Raw genomic sequence first — 17,493 nt, forward strand, 5'->3', positions numbered from 1 at the left:
TACGCTATGCTACTGCCTTTGAATGCACCGTGGTTACACAGAGAGAGACAGTGCGCGCTGACTCTAACGTTCCTGCACTGACACAAATATATACACTTCTATTTCGTTCAGAACGCTAACAACATATTCAGGAACTTTCAAGTTAATACTGAAATTAAGCCTCAACTCTGATAACACCATGTACGAACATCTAAGTTACTTTTGGTTGCTCACTTATTCACACAGTTTCTCCACAGCAGGTAGCTCAACATGTCTGATTTGGACTCTTTAAGCCAGATGCACTTCCTGGCACAACCCCAAAGAAATATACCCTTCCTTAGATAAAATCTGAGATCTTTCACTTGTAGGGCAGACTTGTAAACCACTAGTGTACACTATGGAGGCACTAATATCAGAACCTACCACTAAAATATAAATGTCAGTAATAGCTGCGACGGGAGTGTCAAGGAGCTAAAAGGCCATGAAGTCCAGATGACAGCATGTATGAAACAACAGCTGCAAGTTAACATCTAAACATTTTTAAAACTGAAGCTAATCGGAGATCAGCTTACTATAGCAGCCAATGAAGGATTTAATTTAATCTTAATCCCATACCACACAAACTGTCATCTCCAGCATCACAAAAGATGCTACAGACTCAAAAATGATGTTGATTCTCATCGAGCGATTCTAAATTCAACAGATGTCAAAGCCTTTTCTGTTTCCATCAAACAGAAATAAACAGGCTATCCATTCCTACCTTGAGCTGCACTAAGTGGACGTCCACGTGCCGGTTGTTGCTGTCTTGCCCCACAGAGTGTGTGAGCTGCGTCACTCTGTCACTGGTTGCTCTCAGCCACTTCTCAATCTCTGGTAGGTGTAGGACGACCTTCCAGTCGGCTCCAGTGTGGAGAGGCGGAGGTTTCTTTGACCTGAAGAAAAACATACGCCACACAAGACAGACAACCTCAACAATACAGACTTATAGCACTGCTACAGAATTACCTCGTGATCTTTTCCACAGACTTTCTTAGACCTTAAGAAATAGTGTATAACATGAGAGAAAACACATGAATTGTTATGATCATCACTCTGGCTAGCTTTATACCTCCGGGAGTTGTCTTGTCCCATGTGAGGTCCTTCAGTGAGGCTTCCCTGGCTGGGGCCTGGGCCCGGTGAGGAAGAGCCATCCTTCGACTGAGGCTCCAGGCCGAGAGGGGGAACAGTGATAGCAGCAAGTGAGCTCGAGGTGCTGGGGTCCAGGTTCGGGGTGACAGGAGTGACAGAGGTGAGCATCGGCGAGGCTGGCTCAGGGGCCACCGGTGAGAGAGCTACGACACTCATGGTGTTGGAGAGAGGGGAGGTACACAATTTCTAATGTGGGTTCACAGGACTCACTGAATAACACTGGAGAGAGAAGAACAGAGAGTATATAAAGGTCAATAAAAGCATCGAGATTCAGAGGAAGAACAAAAACGAAGGCTAAGGGACTGACAACAAACACTGCATCTACAACAGACACTAAAATAGCACAGTGGGCAGAAAAACTAATACTCAAAAATTTGAAAACAATAAGACGGGTTTAATTAACAGGGCTGCACCATCAATCATTTGTAATACTATATTTATATTTAAAAAACATTTAAAAGGCAGAAATGCTTTTCTTGACTGAATATATATTAAAAGTGGATCATTTTTAGTGAAAAATATCTTCAGACAATCATATATGAATGTTAATATTTTTCTAAAAATATATCAAAGTAATTCCTTCACAAAACTGATCAGTAATTTTTAAAACGCATTTATGAGTTTTAATACAAGTGCAACTTTGAATATTAAGGCTAGGTGGGAAGCTGAGACTGGCACTCTAATTTCAGAGGAGACTTGGGAAGAGGTGTTCGGTGAAGCCCATCTTGTGACTAATTCGGGGCTGTGGAGAGAATTTAAATGGGAGGTGGTCATAAGATGTTTTAGAACCCCAGAGATGATTCCTAAAATGAACCCTACAACTCCTGACACTTGTTGGCGAAATTGTGGTACTCACTTAGGAACCCATTCACACATATTCTGGTCATGCCCAAAAATTTGCTCATTTTGGAATGACGTATTTAAAGCCCTGAATACAGTCTTCCAATAACCATTAACAAAGAACCAACAGTTTGCCATTTTAGGGGTATTACAAAAGGGTTTTACAGGAAACAATAAAAAGTATCTCTTAAGAATCTTGCTTACAGCAGCACTAAAGTGTATCACCATTACGCGGCTAAATCTTGACCCACCTTCATATAATATGTGGGTTGATAAAGTAAGAGAGATTTATACTTATATGCTCTGCGGATTCAGAGAGAATTGTTCACCGAGCATTGGCGACCCATACATGCTTTATCGTTTCAATAAACTAGCATAGGTTTGTTTCGTTTTGTTCATTTTTGCTACTAAGATTGTCACATGTTATTTAATATTATATTAAGGTGTTTTTTTGTTGTTTTTGTATTGTTTTGTGTTTCCTTTTTGGAGTTTTTATTTTAATTTGTACTTCTACATTGCTGTTCCTGCTCCTGTATCTGTTCGACTTGTGAACATTGACAAGTACAAGTTGTAAGGTTGTGAACTATAATAAAAATTGAGTTTAAAAAAAATCATATATGAATGAATAAATTTCACTCTTGCTTTATATAACAATATCCAAGTTTACAATTCACTTTCATGGTTTTTGCATATAAAACTGCTGTTGCCTATCAAACAGGTTTTGACTTTCTCACAAAGCCTGTGATGGAATATTTTTAAACCAATTCTTTATATTATACATTTGATCCCCAAAAGCACGAAGTAACAGGAAAACACAGATTTCTGTAAAATAAGGCAACCCAGTAATATTGTCTCAGCTGTATGTAGACCAACTCTGTTTATGTATAATAAAGTCTCAAGATGTATCATTAACCTGAAAAAGCCAGCGATTTAAGAGAAAATTAAACATTAATTGTAGTAAATGTTTTATATTTAGAGGTCAAAGTGCCAATAAGACGTCTACAGGAGTGAGTGACGAGCCAATTAGAGAAGTGACCTTTTCACTGGTGATTCTGTTGTCAAGCTGTGGAAGTACACAAACTCCGATATAAACTGCCCTCCGGCTGTCATGTAGATAAAACGATGAAGCAGCTGTTCGCTCACAGACCTGCACAGTTACAGTTAGGAAAAGCATGCAAGGCACATAAACAAAAAAGAAAAATGCAAAGTAAACTAAGATAAAACGAAGTATAAAAATGAGAGCTACGTCAAATTATTTTTTACAAAATAAAAAAATAAACAGGAGAGAATTATTGCCTTCAACACACTGAGCAAAGATGCATATGTGCTCCCTCTTTCCCTCTTCATCATCACTTATTATTCTATTATTCTGTCTTCTTTCCATCTTTAACTCTACAAAGCCTTTTCCATTCTTTCAGTCCATTCACCTCCTGACATAAAGTATTCAATTAAAACACTAAATACCACACAAATCTTGTGTAGTTTTATGTTTAAATTTCCATCTACTATCAGATCTGTTCATAGACAGCCGGGGCAATTCCCCATGAACCTGAACATAGGAGGGGCGCAGCCAAAAGGAGCCCCTCCTCTGCATTATACTGGATGCTCATATTCTCAGTCTTAGAGTAAATTTGAATTCTGTTCAATCCTATTCAGTTTTATTTATATAGCGCCAAACCACAACAACAGTTGCTTGAAGGTATTTATACTGTAAGGTAAAGACTGCAATAACACAAGCAAGAACTTGGTGACAGTGAGAAGGAAAACTCCCAGGATGAGTACACTACCAGCACTTTGGCTTCCAGCACCATTAGTTGGTGACTTTGCTGAGTCCAAGGCCCGAACGATTACGTGACACTATGGTTTTTTCATATTGTGAAATGTGCTGCAAAACAAACTGAGGTACACTAACTGTGTTACTAAAGGTTAAATTACTTAAGGGTAAAATTAGTGCAGGATAAACAGGTTGTTTTGCTGTGCTGTCATTACTGTTTGTGTACAATAGAAAGACAGCACAATCAGTGTACTGTCAGTGTAGAGGATCGAAATCTGCCAGGACAACTCATAAAACATCTGCTGACATCTGGTTAAATTCAGTTGTGCACAGCCACAGAGAGCAGCAGGTCAGCTGATCATACACTAAGAAAATCTACTGGAGCTCTCAATAGAAATTATTGTGAGTTGTGATTTCTTTATCAGAATTTAAATTTAGACTGAAATAAGGTTTGCCTTCCTATCGCCTAATATTAGACTAATAATAATTTAATTATTACGTTAATGTCGCACAGTTAGTTTTGCACAAAGACAGGTGGTAGAAATGTTCTTCTACTTCCTCACTTTGAGTACATTTCAGGGTGCTTTTTCACTTTTACTTGAGTAAAAGAAGTTGAATCAGTACTTCAACTTTTACTGGAGTATTTTTCAACACTAGTATCTGTACTTCTACTTAAGTAAAGAGTGTGTGTGCTTTTGCCACCTCTGCAAAGCTGAAAATCTCAAAAATGGCAACAAGTACAAGAATGTTGTGGACCCAAAGGGAAAAAAGAGCAAAGTCTATATATCGTGTATTTTCCAGTCTGTACAGTTCTCATGTCTTGCTGTGAAATACACTCTACCTCCATAAAAGTTCACGTTAAAGAAGTTGTGTCTTGATCTTCTACCAGAACTGCACAAGACAAACCAAGGAATAAAATCTCCCTTTTAAAAGAATTCCTAACAAACAACTGCAGACTCAAACCATGAAGGAGACAGGAGACACAGGAACAGTGACAACACTGGAATACAAAAACATTAAGGATTGTATGTATTATTGTAGGGCATTGGTGGGCAACTCCAGGCCTCAAGAGCCACTGTCCTGCAGGTTTTAGATAACACCCTGGGTCAACACACCTGAATCAAATGATTAGTTCATCACCAGGCCTCTGGAGAACTTCAAGAAATGTTGAGGAGGTAATTTAGTCATTTAAATCAGCTGTGAATTAAATCTCGAGGTGTGGAGTTGGTCACCCCTGTTGTAGGGTCTACCTTACAATATAAAGTGCCTTGAAGCGGCTGCTGTTGTGATTTAGTGCTGTATAAATAAAACTGCATTTATTTGAACTGAAGGGAGCTTACAGAAAACTTTCCTGATGAACCAGTGGGCTGGACAAGACTGAGTAGTCCGAATACTTCAAACTTTCTCCCAGGTGTGCAGCTGTTCCACTGTCTAGAAAATGTCTTATTAGTCAGAGGACAATCTCGACTGCCATTAAATCTTTGTGCCCTGTCAATAAGGAAGGATCTTCTGTGTATAATCCACCTGAAAACTTGGAACTAAAGATCCAGTGTGAGGTCTTTTATAAGACACAGCCAACAATTTGGCTATTTATTGTCATTTAATGACATAAAATTATATGTGGCTCAGCAAGTCACCGCCTGAAAAGATCACATGGACCCTCATGCGCACTCATCGCTCGCAGGAGGTGCCATAGAGGTTGGATGTGATGTGTGTGAGGTGGCGTTCAATGGCAAAGACGCTGAGAGTCCAATCCATGAATGTTGAGACTGCCTATTGGGACGGGAACACCACCACTCTGGAATGGTGCCATGGCTGCAGTGATGCGGATGCTATACCAGTCTGTTGTGGTGAAGAGGGAGTCGAGCTTAAAAGTAAAATTATGACATTGCCATTCCTTACCCTCATCTACTGCATGGTCACAAGCTCTGAGTAGAGACCAAATCAGTGAGATCACAGATATGAGCTTTCTTCACAGGGTGAGAAGCTCAGTCATTCAACAGAGACAGAGTAGATCCCCGACTCTTAAACATCGAAAAGAACACAGGACACAGGACAGCCACTGCAAGCGATTTATAGAATACGATACTAGACATGAAACATATAATTATTTAAAATGAGCTCAATCTTAAACATTTGCAGGAGTTATATCAAACCATTTAACACTAAAGGGGTCATTTTTCTACAGAATAGTTATTTTAGTTTTTTATGCACAATCATTTTCCAATAATACAGTTTTATTTGTACTGAGGTGTTTTGTTACTCTTTTCCTAATGAAATGGTTTGATAATTTCCTCCACCTCTTGTCATTGTCAGTTAATAGTAAATAATTTTTTATAAGATATTTGTAATATAGCAGACATTTATGTAACTATAGTAGTAGTAATATCTCACAATTATTCAGCCAGGAAGGAGTGCAGAAAGGTGAAGATGTCCATGTAGAGTGCAGACGTGCAGTGAAAAAGGCACATTTTAATCTGCTCCAGTTTATCTTGTTAAACTAATAATTAGTGGAGCTTTTAAGGGTTGCGTTTCTGTAAAAGTCCCCGCAGGCCACTGCTTTAGAGTGACTCTGGCTATGTCGGTTAGTGCTAAACTTGGTTTTGGTTAATAGGAATGAAAATAATCCCTCCAACAGCAGGAGCTCATTTTGAAAAGACGGAGGGAATGTTGTTATTCCTGAATTCTCTCTGCTTTACTGTAAGTGACTAAAAAGCAGACGAGTTTTAAGGTGATCACATGAAACACTGCTAAACTTAGCAGTGACTATATTATATCAACAACTACATTTGTGTCCTTGGCTATAGTTAGATACCTGATAAAAGATAAGAAATGGCTACTACTAATCCAGCTGTCATTTTCAATTGATTGCTGAAAAATATTTCCTGTTCAGCTCCAGCGCACACGTCATCTAACATGCAGGAAGCTGGTTACTGTTACTGCTCTGCTTTGGCTCCAGGGTGAATTTCCTTCATACTTTGTAGGGTTGATAATAAAAGAAAAAGAAAGAGAAAGCAGTGCAAATTACAGAAAACTAGCCATTAGCTTCATATCCGGTTGTTCAGTGATGACACGACGAATCCTACTTCCGGGCCTAAAGTAGTCTGCGTTTAATATGGCTTTTGTGTTGTTAACATGTTTAATGTTATGTATTTTCTTCTATTTGATCTCAAAAAGCTCCTAAAACAGTCAGTGATCACTGTTGACCTCCCTCAGCTTTTATTACCGCTAATCATTTATTTAAGCTCAGTTTTTAAAACCTTAGGATGTAACTACAGCCCAGCCCATGCAGCAGTATATGAATGACTAACCCCGTATTGTGGCTGGATTATCTCAGTTGTTCTCCTGGCTGAAGTTTGGTCCTTTTACAGCATCCTGCCATGCGATTACATTTGTTCCTGACCACCGAGAACACTCACGTTAACTTTTATCGAGTGGAAAAAAAGTTAGCTTGTTCATATTATGCTAACATAGCTGTGTCGCTAGCGGTCACGTAGCACATCATTATATACCAGCTAGCCAAACTTAAGTAACCCTACAAACGTCACTGCTGTTTAGATTTCTGTCTTCATTTATGTTGGAAGTGATAGCAGAGCTGTACGTTTTAATTTGTTTCCAAAACCCCGCAGTCAGGACATGCTATATTGTATTTAGATAGAAGCTAGTGAGCTAACTCCCTGCTAACTTCTAACTCCGTTAAATGTCATAAATTCCGTTTTCATGGATGTCTGGATGTTAAACTCAATTGTTACACCTGGTAGAGCAGAACGCTGATCATTTTATTAAAGATGAAAGACTTTAGACAGTTTTTCAACTCTCAGTAATGCCATAGTGATCGTTTGATATATGGACCTGCAGCGGAGTTTAGGTCCAGACACGGCCAGTGACGTCAGACTGAACAACCGGATTGTTAACTATATACAGATGAAGCACATAAGCACACAAGCGCAAATAAAGCGCAGGTCATGTAAATGTGACATAGGAGCCGATTATCTGTGATCAGTTGTGAGCGTGTTATGGAGTGAATTATGCAATGCCAACCTTTTACTGGAATCAGCTGAGGCAAAAAAACGAAAGTATCTTTTCATTTGACGGCGCATGCCAGAGGATGCAGCAGTAATAAGCTAATAGTGGAGCTCTCCAACTGTGGCCATCTGATGACTACAGAAGATTTAGAAAAGACGTTTTAAAGACACTTTAAAAGGAGGAACTGAACTGTCTGTCCAGAGATTCCTTGTGCTTTATTTTTTACCTACTCAGAGTTTCTTATCTGGAGCTTTTGGTGTTTGGAGAACTGCTACTGTTTACTTGGAGGTATTGGATGTATTTTAGGCCTGTTTTCAGAAGCTTGACTCGGGAGCAGAAACGTGACTGAGAGGTTTGAGGCAAGAAGAAAATGAAATCTCAGCCTGAGGCCAATCTCAAATGTCAAGTCAAGTCAAGTCAAGTCAACTTTATTTGTCAATTCTGCCACATGTACAGGACATACACAGAATAGAAATTGCGTTACTCTCAAACCCTAGTGATTAGAAAAATGCAAATAAAATAATTAAAAAGTAAAAATTTAAATAAATACAATACAATTTTACGTATAACAAAAAAAAGCTATGCAATATACAATATTCAAGTAAGAAGGCATAGTGGTGCAAAATAGGCAAATAGTGCAAATGGGGATTTAGTAGTGTACGGTAAGAGATAGTGTAACAACAGAGTCTTATGAGGTCCAATGCTTAAGCAGTCCAATGCTCCACAAAGTGACTGGAGCAGGCCAGTGAGTGCGTCAGAGAGTGAGTGTGTGTGTGTGTGTGACAGAGTTCAGTGAGACCGTGGTGGAGAAGAGGGGAGAGGGGGGCAGAATCGGGAGGGAGTTTAGCTTCCTGACAGCCTGATGGATGAAGCTGTCCTTCAGTCTGCTGGTCCTGGCCTGGAGACTCCGCAGTCTCCTCCCCGACGGCAGCAGCTTGAAGAAGCTTTGCATTGGGTGCGTGGGATCAGCCGCTATGCAAAGGGCTTTTTTAGTGAGACGGGTGCTGTAAATGTCCTGGAGGGAGGGGAGAGAGACACCAATGATCCTCTCTGCAGCTCTCACTATGCGTTGGAGGGATCTATGGCAGGACGCATTGCAGGCTCCAAACCACACAGTGATGCAGCTCGACAGGATGCTCTCGATGGTGCCTCTGTAGAAAGTGTACATGATGGGGGCTGGAGCTCCTGCTCTTCTTAGTTTGCGGAGAAAGAAGAGACGCTGCTGTGATTTCTTGGCCAGTGCTGTGGTGTTGTACGTCCAGGAGAGATCCTCTGTGATGTGCACACCCAAGAACTTGGTGCTGCTCACTCTCTCCACAGACGCTCCGTCAATGGTCAGAGGAGCATGTTGGGTGTGCATTCTCCTGAAGTCCACAACAATCTCCTTCGTCTTCTCCACATTCAGAGAGAGATTGTTGTCAGCACACCACGTGGCCAGGCGTCTCACCTCACTTCTGTAGTCGGTCTCATCCCTGTTGCTAATGAGACCCACCACCGTTGTGTCGTCCGCAAACTTGATGAAGAGGTTGGAGCTGTGTGATGGAGTGCAGTCATGGGTCAGCAGAGTGAAGAGGAGGGGGCTCAGCACACATCCCTGCGGGGCCCCCGTGTTTAAAATGATGGTGCTGGATGTATTACTGCCGACCCGTACTGCTTGAGGTCTTCCGGTGAGGAAATCCAACAGCCAGTTGCACAGTGAGGTGTTGAGCCCCAGCTGGACCAGTTTTTGAGTGAGCTGTTGGGGGATTATAGTGTTGAATGCTGAACTGAAGTCTATGAACAGCATTCGAACATATGAATCTTTTTTGTCCAGGTGTGTGAGTGCTGAGTGGAGTGCAGTGGAGATGGCATCATCGGTTGAGCGATTGGGCCGATACGCAAACTGGAAGGGGTCCAGGGAGGGGGGCAGGACAGTCTTGATGTGCTGCATGACTAGTCGTTCGAAGCACTTCATCAGGATGGGAGTAAGTGCAACAGGACGGTAGTCATTAAAGCAGGAGGGAGATGACTTTTTTGGAACCGGAATGATTGTGGTGGCTTTAAAACATGTGGGGACGACAGCCTGGATGAGTGATATGTTGAAGATGTCTGTGAAGACATCAGTGAGTTCCACTGCACAGTCTCTCAGTGCACGACCAGGAATGTTGTCAGGACCCGGAGCTTTACGTGCATTGATCCTGCTGAGGGATCTCCTCACGCTGTCCGGGGACAGAGTCATCACCTGGTCACCAGGAGGGGGTGGGGTCTTCTGTGCAGTGGTGCTGTTTCGGACTTCAAAGCGAGCAAAGAAAGTGTTCAGCTCGTTCAGCAGGGGGATAGTACTGTCACAAGTCTGTGGTGGGGGCTTGTAATCTGTGATGGTCTGAATGCCCCGCCACAGGCTCCGTGAGTCTCTGCTGTCTTTGAAGTGATGGGATATTTTCCTGGAGTACTGTCTCTTAGCCTCTCTGATGCCACGGGAAAGGTTGGCCCTAGCTGTCCTCAGGCTTGCCTTGTCCTCAGGCATGTCCAATCTGCCTTGAAATCTTTCAAGATCCTGTAATCCTGTGGTGCAGCCACAGTTTCTGTAGAGCGTGTCTTCAGAGATGGTGGACAGAGACCTCTGCTACATGTCCAATTTGCAGGACAACATTTTTACAAGGCGATCCACCACAAAACTTGGCTCTAAAGAATCTTTGTGAGGCCTATTTGCTGGAGAGAACTCGAAGATTTCACTGCAAACTGCACAAGGAAAATCTGACACTCTTCTGTGTGGACGATCTTGAGCCAGTGTGTGTTGTGTGCTTGCACTCAGAAACTCACAAGAACCACAGATTCAAGCCCATCAATGAAGTTGCTCAGGATTACAAAGAGGGACTCCGGAAACTCCTCAAGCCTTTACAAGAGAAAAGTGAGCTCTTAAACACCGTTAAGGAAGACTTTGACCAAACAGCTGAAAATATTGAAGTTCAGGCTCGAGACACAGAGAGGCAGATTAAGGATGTGTTCTCGATACTTCATGAATTTCTCCAAAAAGAAGAGAGAGCAAGAATTGGTAGCCTGAGAGACGAAAAGCAGCGTAAGAGTCGAATGCTGAAGAGGAAGACAAATGTTCTGAGCAGAGAGATTGCAACTCTTTCGGAGACAATCAGAGAAACAGACGAGGCGCTAGAAGCAGAAAATATCTCCTTCCTGCGGAACTACAGCGCTGCAGCTCAAAGAGTCCAGCATTCCCTCCCAGGTGTTGAAGAACTAACCCCAGAAGCTCTGATAGACACCGATAAACACCTGAGCAACCTCTCTTTTGCCATCCTCGACAGCATGAAAGATATGATTTTCTCTACTTTTAAACCTGAGCCGTGCCATCCCAGCTATCTACAGGCACCCGCTTACTACGATAACCACAGGGTAGCTCAGACCAGGAGGCCAATGAGTCTTGCGCTGCCAGAGAGTCAAGCTCGAGAACTCAGTCATATGCTTGACAACAAAGTCTTCCCACCACCACTCGCAAATCCATTATTCCCATGCCAGCCTGCTCAGGCTTCCGTGAGTAGTAACGTTCTTGGAAATGCAGGAGGTTGGGATTTGAGACCTGCAGCAACTTCAGTGTGCAATGAAGAAAAAAGTAAGCGTGGAAAGAAATTCATATTCCCCAACATATTAAAGCAAAAAAAGTAAAGGACAGCTTGGATGTAAACAGATATATATTTTTTTTTTCATGTTAAGATGTATGTAGAATTCCTGATATTTGTCATTATATATAAATCAGTATGATTTGCTAGTTTATTAATTGCACCCAATTTACACAGTGGGGTAAATTAAATCCTCTTCAAAGCCTCGCAGCACAATTCAAACTGACCGTAAAGTTGATTTATTACACCTGTAAAAGTCCATTAGGTTGACTATCTTACTTTTAGAGGGATGGAACTAATAAAGGCATATTGAGTGTTTCTTTGAAAAGAATTATTTATTAACAGTTGTCACTTTTGTAAAGTTTATGTGTTAGATTTTGTCGTTTTGTGTGAAAGGAACTAAATCTGACAGGATGTGAAAGCAAGCAGAATTTGAAAAAAGCTTCTGTAACCTGTTGTAATCAAGAATAAATTGATGATGTATTTGATTGTTACCATGTGTAATTACTGAGTACTGTTTAAAATAAAAATGTGTCGCTCCCCCAATTAACACCCAGGACAGGAAACACGTCAGAGCCCTCAAAGAAGCTGTTTGATGTTAGATGAACTGTGAGAAGAGGAAAAGTGAGGAACTGAGAAGGAATATCAGCTCTCTGAGAAACAGCAAGAGCTGGAGGACGGTGTGTCCAGACTGAGTGCTGGGGAAGGACAGCAATTTAGTGTTTTTACACTAAATTCTTGGTCTAGTATTTGGAGCACCCTAGTGTGTGCTCTGAAAACACACTGATTTAAAATCAGCAAACAACAGCGGGAATATTTCGATATTTACATTTTTATTCATATGTTTTATGTCAAACTTGATTTCTTAATTTTTCAGCACTGCAAAGTCTTCTTAGTTGTTCAGTTACAACTGAACAACAACAACAACAACAACAACAATAATAATAATAATAATAATGACAACAAATGACAGAGAGAGAGACAAAGCTAAAAAAAACAACAATATTATTATAAATGGGCAATGAGCTACTGGAGCTTTTTCTGTAATTTTACACATTTATTATTTATATAAAATTGTGAAATTGCACCTTTTTTTCTTATATTAAGACATCTCAGGTATTAAATGTGTAATTAAATGTCTTTACACTGACAGAAAGGGGCGTTTCACTGGACCACCTTGAGATTGAAGTGGGTTGTTTTCAGCCTGCGGTGTAGATGTAGATGATGCATTGCCAGGTTGACTACCATTTGCAATAACTAACCCCAGCCTGAAAATGGAGAAACACACACACACACAGACACACACAGACTATTGCATCATACCTCTCCGTCTGCTCTGAATTTAAAGACGTAATAATCCTTTCTCTTTAAAAGCAGATGGAGTAATCCTGTTTCATATGCAAAAGGCAAAAGATGAAACATGTGGTCAGACATGTGGTCACAACAAACTCTCTTCCTGTCATCTGCTCCACTCTTCCTTCTGTCTCTCTGAAGGAAATAAAAACTCTCCCTTTTCTCTTTTTCTTCCACTCACACTTTGTCTCTCACTCTCTCTTTCTGCCCATCATTCAGCCTGTCACAGCATGGCACAGGACAGGGACTGTGTGTGTGTGTGTGCGTGTGTGTGTGTGTGTGTGTGTGTGTGTGTGTGTGTGTGTGTGTGTGTGTGTGTGTGTGTGTGTGTGTGTGTGTGTGCCCTCCCCTTTATCACAGCTGCAGCTCTAAATCCTTTTAACCAGCAGCAGACGCAGTGAACAAATAGAATGTTTTATTTATTTTCTCCTTTCTTTGAATAAAATATCCATCCAGCTTCCAGTTTATTTTGTCTGCATGTTTCACTGTGATTTTAATATAAATATTTGTTTTTAAATAAAGCACTTCTGTAGCAAAACTATCAGGGCAAACAAAGTAAAAGCATCTTTTAGTATTTTCTATGTCAAAAAGATCAATTTAAGTAGTTATTGTGCAAAACAGGTTTCAATTTCAAATCGCCAATCTTTACTGAATAATCTTAATAATGACAAATCTACTGAATTATCAGCAGAAAATTTCAGCGATCAAGGTAGCCACACACACACCTGTAAGAGAAACAGAAGATCTTCATATTTCAAGTGTTTTACACGAATTCACTGGATTTCTCTGACTGACTAATCAATTATATAATTTCAGTCGTGATATTTCAGGAAGATCAACCTGTCACATGTGTGCAAATAATGAGGAAAGAGTGGCTCAAATATGTAATGACTGAATGATTACACTAGCGAGTTCAATACTGCACCACAATAATCCATTTTAACTGAGCGTTTTACTAAAGACGGTAAAAATTCATTACCCGTAAGTTCATACTTTAGTGGATTAACAGGGAAAACTTTCACACACTTTTAAAGTTATTGATTAAAAAGTAGAAGATGTTCACTATACTTTGTTCACTCAAAGGAAAAGTAATGCTAGAATGTAAAAACTGTGAAATCATTTCCTTTCTTCATTATAGACACAAAGAGTGAACGCACAGGGTGACCAGTAACCAGCAGCAGTGGTTATCATGTTTGCTGTGCTGGGATGGTTCAGGCTCTATATTGATCAGGATTTGAGGCAGCAGTGAAGCAGAGAAACAATGTCAGTGGAGCAGCAGAACAGAAGCCAGTCAGTGATAAACTCAACCTGCCTGACACGATTAATGCTGGTGATACAGTGTGACCTAGATAGGTGAGGACATGGCTGAGAGTGACACTGCAACTTCATTTTGACTTTCTCATATGTCTGTTTTTTAACTGCTGTTGCTTGTTTTTGCAAATGAACCAAACCAACTTCTCATTGTTTGGAAAATGATGTTTTAATTTAAGAGTGGCACTCCACAGGTTCACACAGCTCATGCTAAAAAGGCAGAGCGCTGATGGAAGCGGGCTCACATATTTACTTGTGACCTGTGATGTCTGCCTGCAGATTATGAGACTCCAGTTATTTGTGAAGCTTTGTTAGCCTGTTATGAAGGAGATACTGATAAACAAAGAATTGTAGCTACTAGTATGTAGACTTTTCAATTCAAATCAATTCAGTTTTATTTATACGGAGCAGAGAAAAACCCAACAATCATATGACCCCCTCTGAGCAAGCACTTTGGCGACAGTGGGAAGGAAAAACTCCCTTTTAACAGGAAGAAACCTCCGACAGAACCAGGCTCAGGGAGGGGCAGGGCCATCTGCTGCGACCGGTTGGGGAGAGAGAAGGAAGACAGGATAAAGACATGCTGTGAAAGAGAGATAGAGATTAATGAACTTTTAAGTGTTAATCAAGGAAGTGGCAGTAAGCCAACTTCCTTTAGTTACACCAACAATGTAAGTATTCAGACTTTGAGCTAGAATGTTGTATTCTCTACTATTCAGACATTATTGTTACTGTTCATGCTCAGCTGCTCATTGATGCTCACAACGCTCAGGTTTCAAACATTAATATCAATGACAGGTGCTCTGTTCACACAAGGTTGGTGAAGCTTGGCTAATAACACTGCATCAGGTGAAAAATTCCCATCTCACTACAGACACTCTGCAGTGTGTGGTTTTATATTTTTACAGTGTCTCTGTATGACACTATAATGTAAAGTCAGTCTATACCTATTATATAAATATAACTATTTACCATGCCGTAATAATAATCCAAAATGTTGTTTACTTCACAGATCTTTTTCGCTGCGTGTTACAGTGATCATTCTAAATACAAAGTAACATGTAATTCAGAAAAAACAGCATTGATTAGAGAAAACTGATCAAAATAAAGATTATTGTATTATTTTTAATTCCATCTTATATCATGACATAAGATAAATACTCTAAATACTCCAAATACCATTTTCCAAAATAGCTATTTAATACAAAGCAAGTTGAAACTCTTGCATGTATGACCTGAGCATCCAAATTTTCTACATTACATTTATTTCTGATCAAATTTCATGACTTCTCATGGTCCCCACTTCCTTGGCTTTAAAAACCCTCAAAATACCGCAGCTCTTCGGGAATGAAGTACAAACACTTTCCTCTGTCTTTCTCTGTAACATTAAACCCAGTGAAGCACTTCCTGTATCCAACATGATTCAGGATGGGCTCAGCAGGCGGGAATAGACATGATGTCATTCACTATGACCTCATCAGTCCAGTGACCACAGAGGAAGAAACGCAAGTTGCAATGATGGAGACAGAGTGGGGAAGTACAAAGGCAAGGCAAGGCAAGGCAAGTTTATTTGTATAGCACAATTCAACAACAAGGTGATTCAAAGTGCTTTACAGAGACATTAGAAACAAGAACAAATAAAAAGCATGATTTAAAATTGAATAAAACAAGCAAATAAACTAACTAACTAATTAACAAACAAACAAACAAACAAACAACAGTATATAAAATCAAAACAGATAAAATCAGAACAGTAGATAAAATCAGTAGTTAAATGTAAGTTTTGAAATTTAAGCTTAAAGTGTGGATTTGGTGCTTTATTCAAATGCAGCTGAGAACAGGTGAGTCTTCAACCTGGATTTAAATAAACTGAGTGTTTCAGCTGATCTGAGGCTTTCTGGGAGTTTGTTCCAGATATAAGGAGCATAAAAGCTGAATGCAGCTTCTCCGTGTCTGGTTCTGACTCTGGGAACTGATAAAAGACCGGATCCAGATGACCTGAGGGATCTGGATGGTTCATACTGGGTCAGGAGGTCATTGATGTATTTTGGTCCTAAACCATTCAGAGCTTTATAGGCCAGCATCAGAACTTTAAAGTCTATCCTCTGACGGACAGGCAGCCAGTGTAAGGACCTCAGAGCTGGACTGATGTGGTCCACTTTTTTGGTCTTAGTGAGGACTCGAGCAGCAGAGTTCTGAATGAGCTGTAGTTGTCTGACTGATTTTTTAGGTAGACCTGTAAAGATGCTGTTACAGTAATCAAGCCTACTAAAGATGAATGCATGGACTAGTTTTTCCAGGTCCTGTTGAGACATCAGATCTTTTATCCTTGATATATTCTTGAGGTGATAGTAAGCTGACTTTGTTATTGTCTTAATGTGTTTTTCTAAGTTTAGGTCTGCATCCATCACTACACCCAAATTTCTCGCCTGGTTTGTGGTTTTTAGATGTATAGATTGAAGTTCTCTGGTGACCTGTAATCGTTTTTCTTTGGCGCCAAAGACTATTACCTCAGTTTTGTTTTTGTTTAGCTGGAGAAAATTGTGGCACAACCAGTCATTGATTTCCTCAATGCATTTACCAAGAGCCTGTACAGGGCCTCGGTCTCCTGGTGACATTGTGATATATATTTGTGTGTCATCTGCATAGCTGTGATAGTTTATTTTGTTGTTGTTTATAATCTGTGCCAGTGGGAGCATGTAGATGTTAAACAGAAGGGGTCCCAAGATGGAACCTTGGGGAACTCCACATGTGATACTTGTCTGCTCAGATGTGAAGTTACCTATTGATACAAAGTATTTCCTGTTTTCTACGTATGTTTTGAACCAGTTTAGTACAGTTCCTGAAAGACCTGTCCAGTTCTCCAGTCGTTTGAGTAATATGTTGTGGTCACAAATACAAAACAATACAGAACAAAGAGAATGACTCAAAAATGATGCTAATAGTCGTCATGATGAGGACAGGACGATACCACACAACTAAAAAAAAACACAGATCTAATCACCTGTAACGAGATCTGCAATTACAACTCTTCCACAGATTTTTAGTGAAGGTTTGTGGAGCAGTATGGCCAACGCGTCTCTACACAGGCGATCTGAAACAGACTGAACACAGCCAATCTTTGGTCTCACAGGGCTGCCAAGAGGTCTGCCATGCCTGCCCTTCACCCTCAGACCAGTCGATGTCAGCAACATGTGCACTGGAGCCTGAACATGTGGAGGAACATTATGTTGAACAATGAGTCCAGATTGTGCCTTCTACAGTTGGACTGTAGGGTCAAAGTGTGGAGAAGACATGCAGCGTGCTATGCCCATTGCTGCACTGCTAGTGTAACAGCTTTTGTTGGAGGCAGTGTGATGGTGCGGTGCAGCATCACCCTCACTGGAAAAACAAGGTTTGTCGTCATCGGCA

At 40.5% G+C, this 17,493-nt stretch overlaps 1 protein-coding gene across 1 annotated transcript in view; it reads right to left on the minus strand.

Moving 5' to 3' along the window:
• Nucleotides 1–17,493, minus strand: part of akap6 (A kinase (PRKA) anchor protein 6) — a 232,711-nt gene that overhangs the window by 203,635 nt on the left and 11,583 nt on the right. Inside the window, exons 2-3 of the mRNA XM_085391037.1 lie at nucleotides 1,088–1,386; nucleotides 740–911 (exon numbers count right to left, since the gene is read on the minus strand). Coding sequence (XP_085247163.1) covers nucleotides 740–911; nucleotides 1,088–1,323 — 408 coding nt within the window. The 5' untranslated portion in view covers nucleotides 1,324–1,386. The remainder of the gene's footprint in view (nucleotides 1–739; nucleotides 912–1,087; nucleotides 1,387–17,493) is intronic.

Source organism: Rhamphochromis longiceps, linkage group LG19 (genome assembly GCF_057381845.1).
Source record: "Rhamphochromis longiceps isolate RC_006_pf linkage group LG19, R_longiceps_female_GT1.1, whole genome shotgun sequence".
NCBI classification, from domain to species: Eukaryota; Metazoa; Chordata; class Actinopteri; order Cichliformes; family Cichlidae; genus Rhamphochromis; species Rhamphochromis longiceps.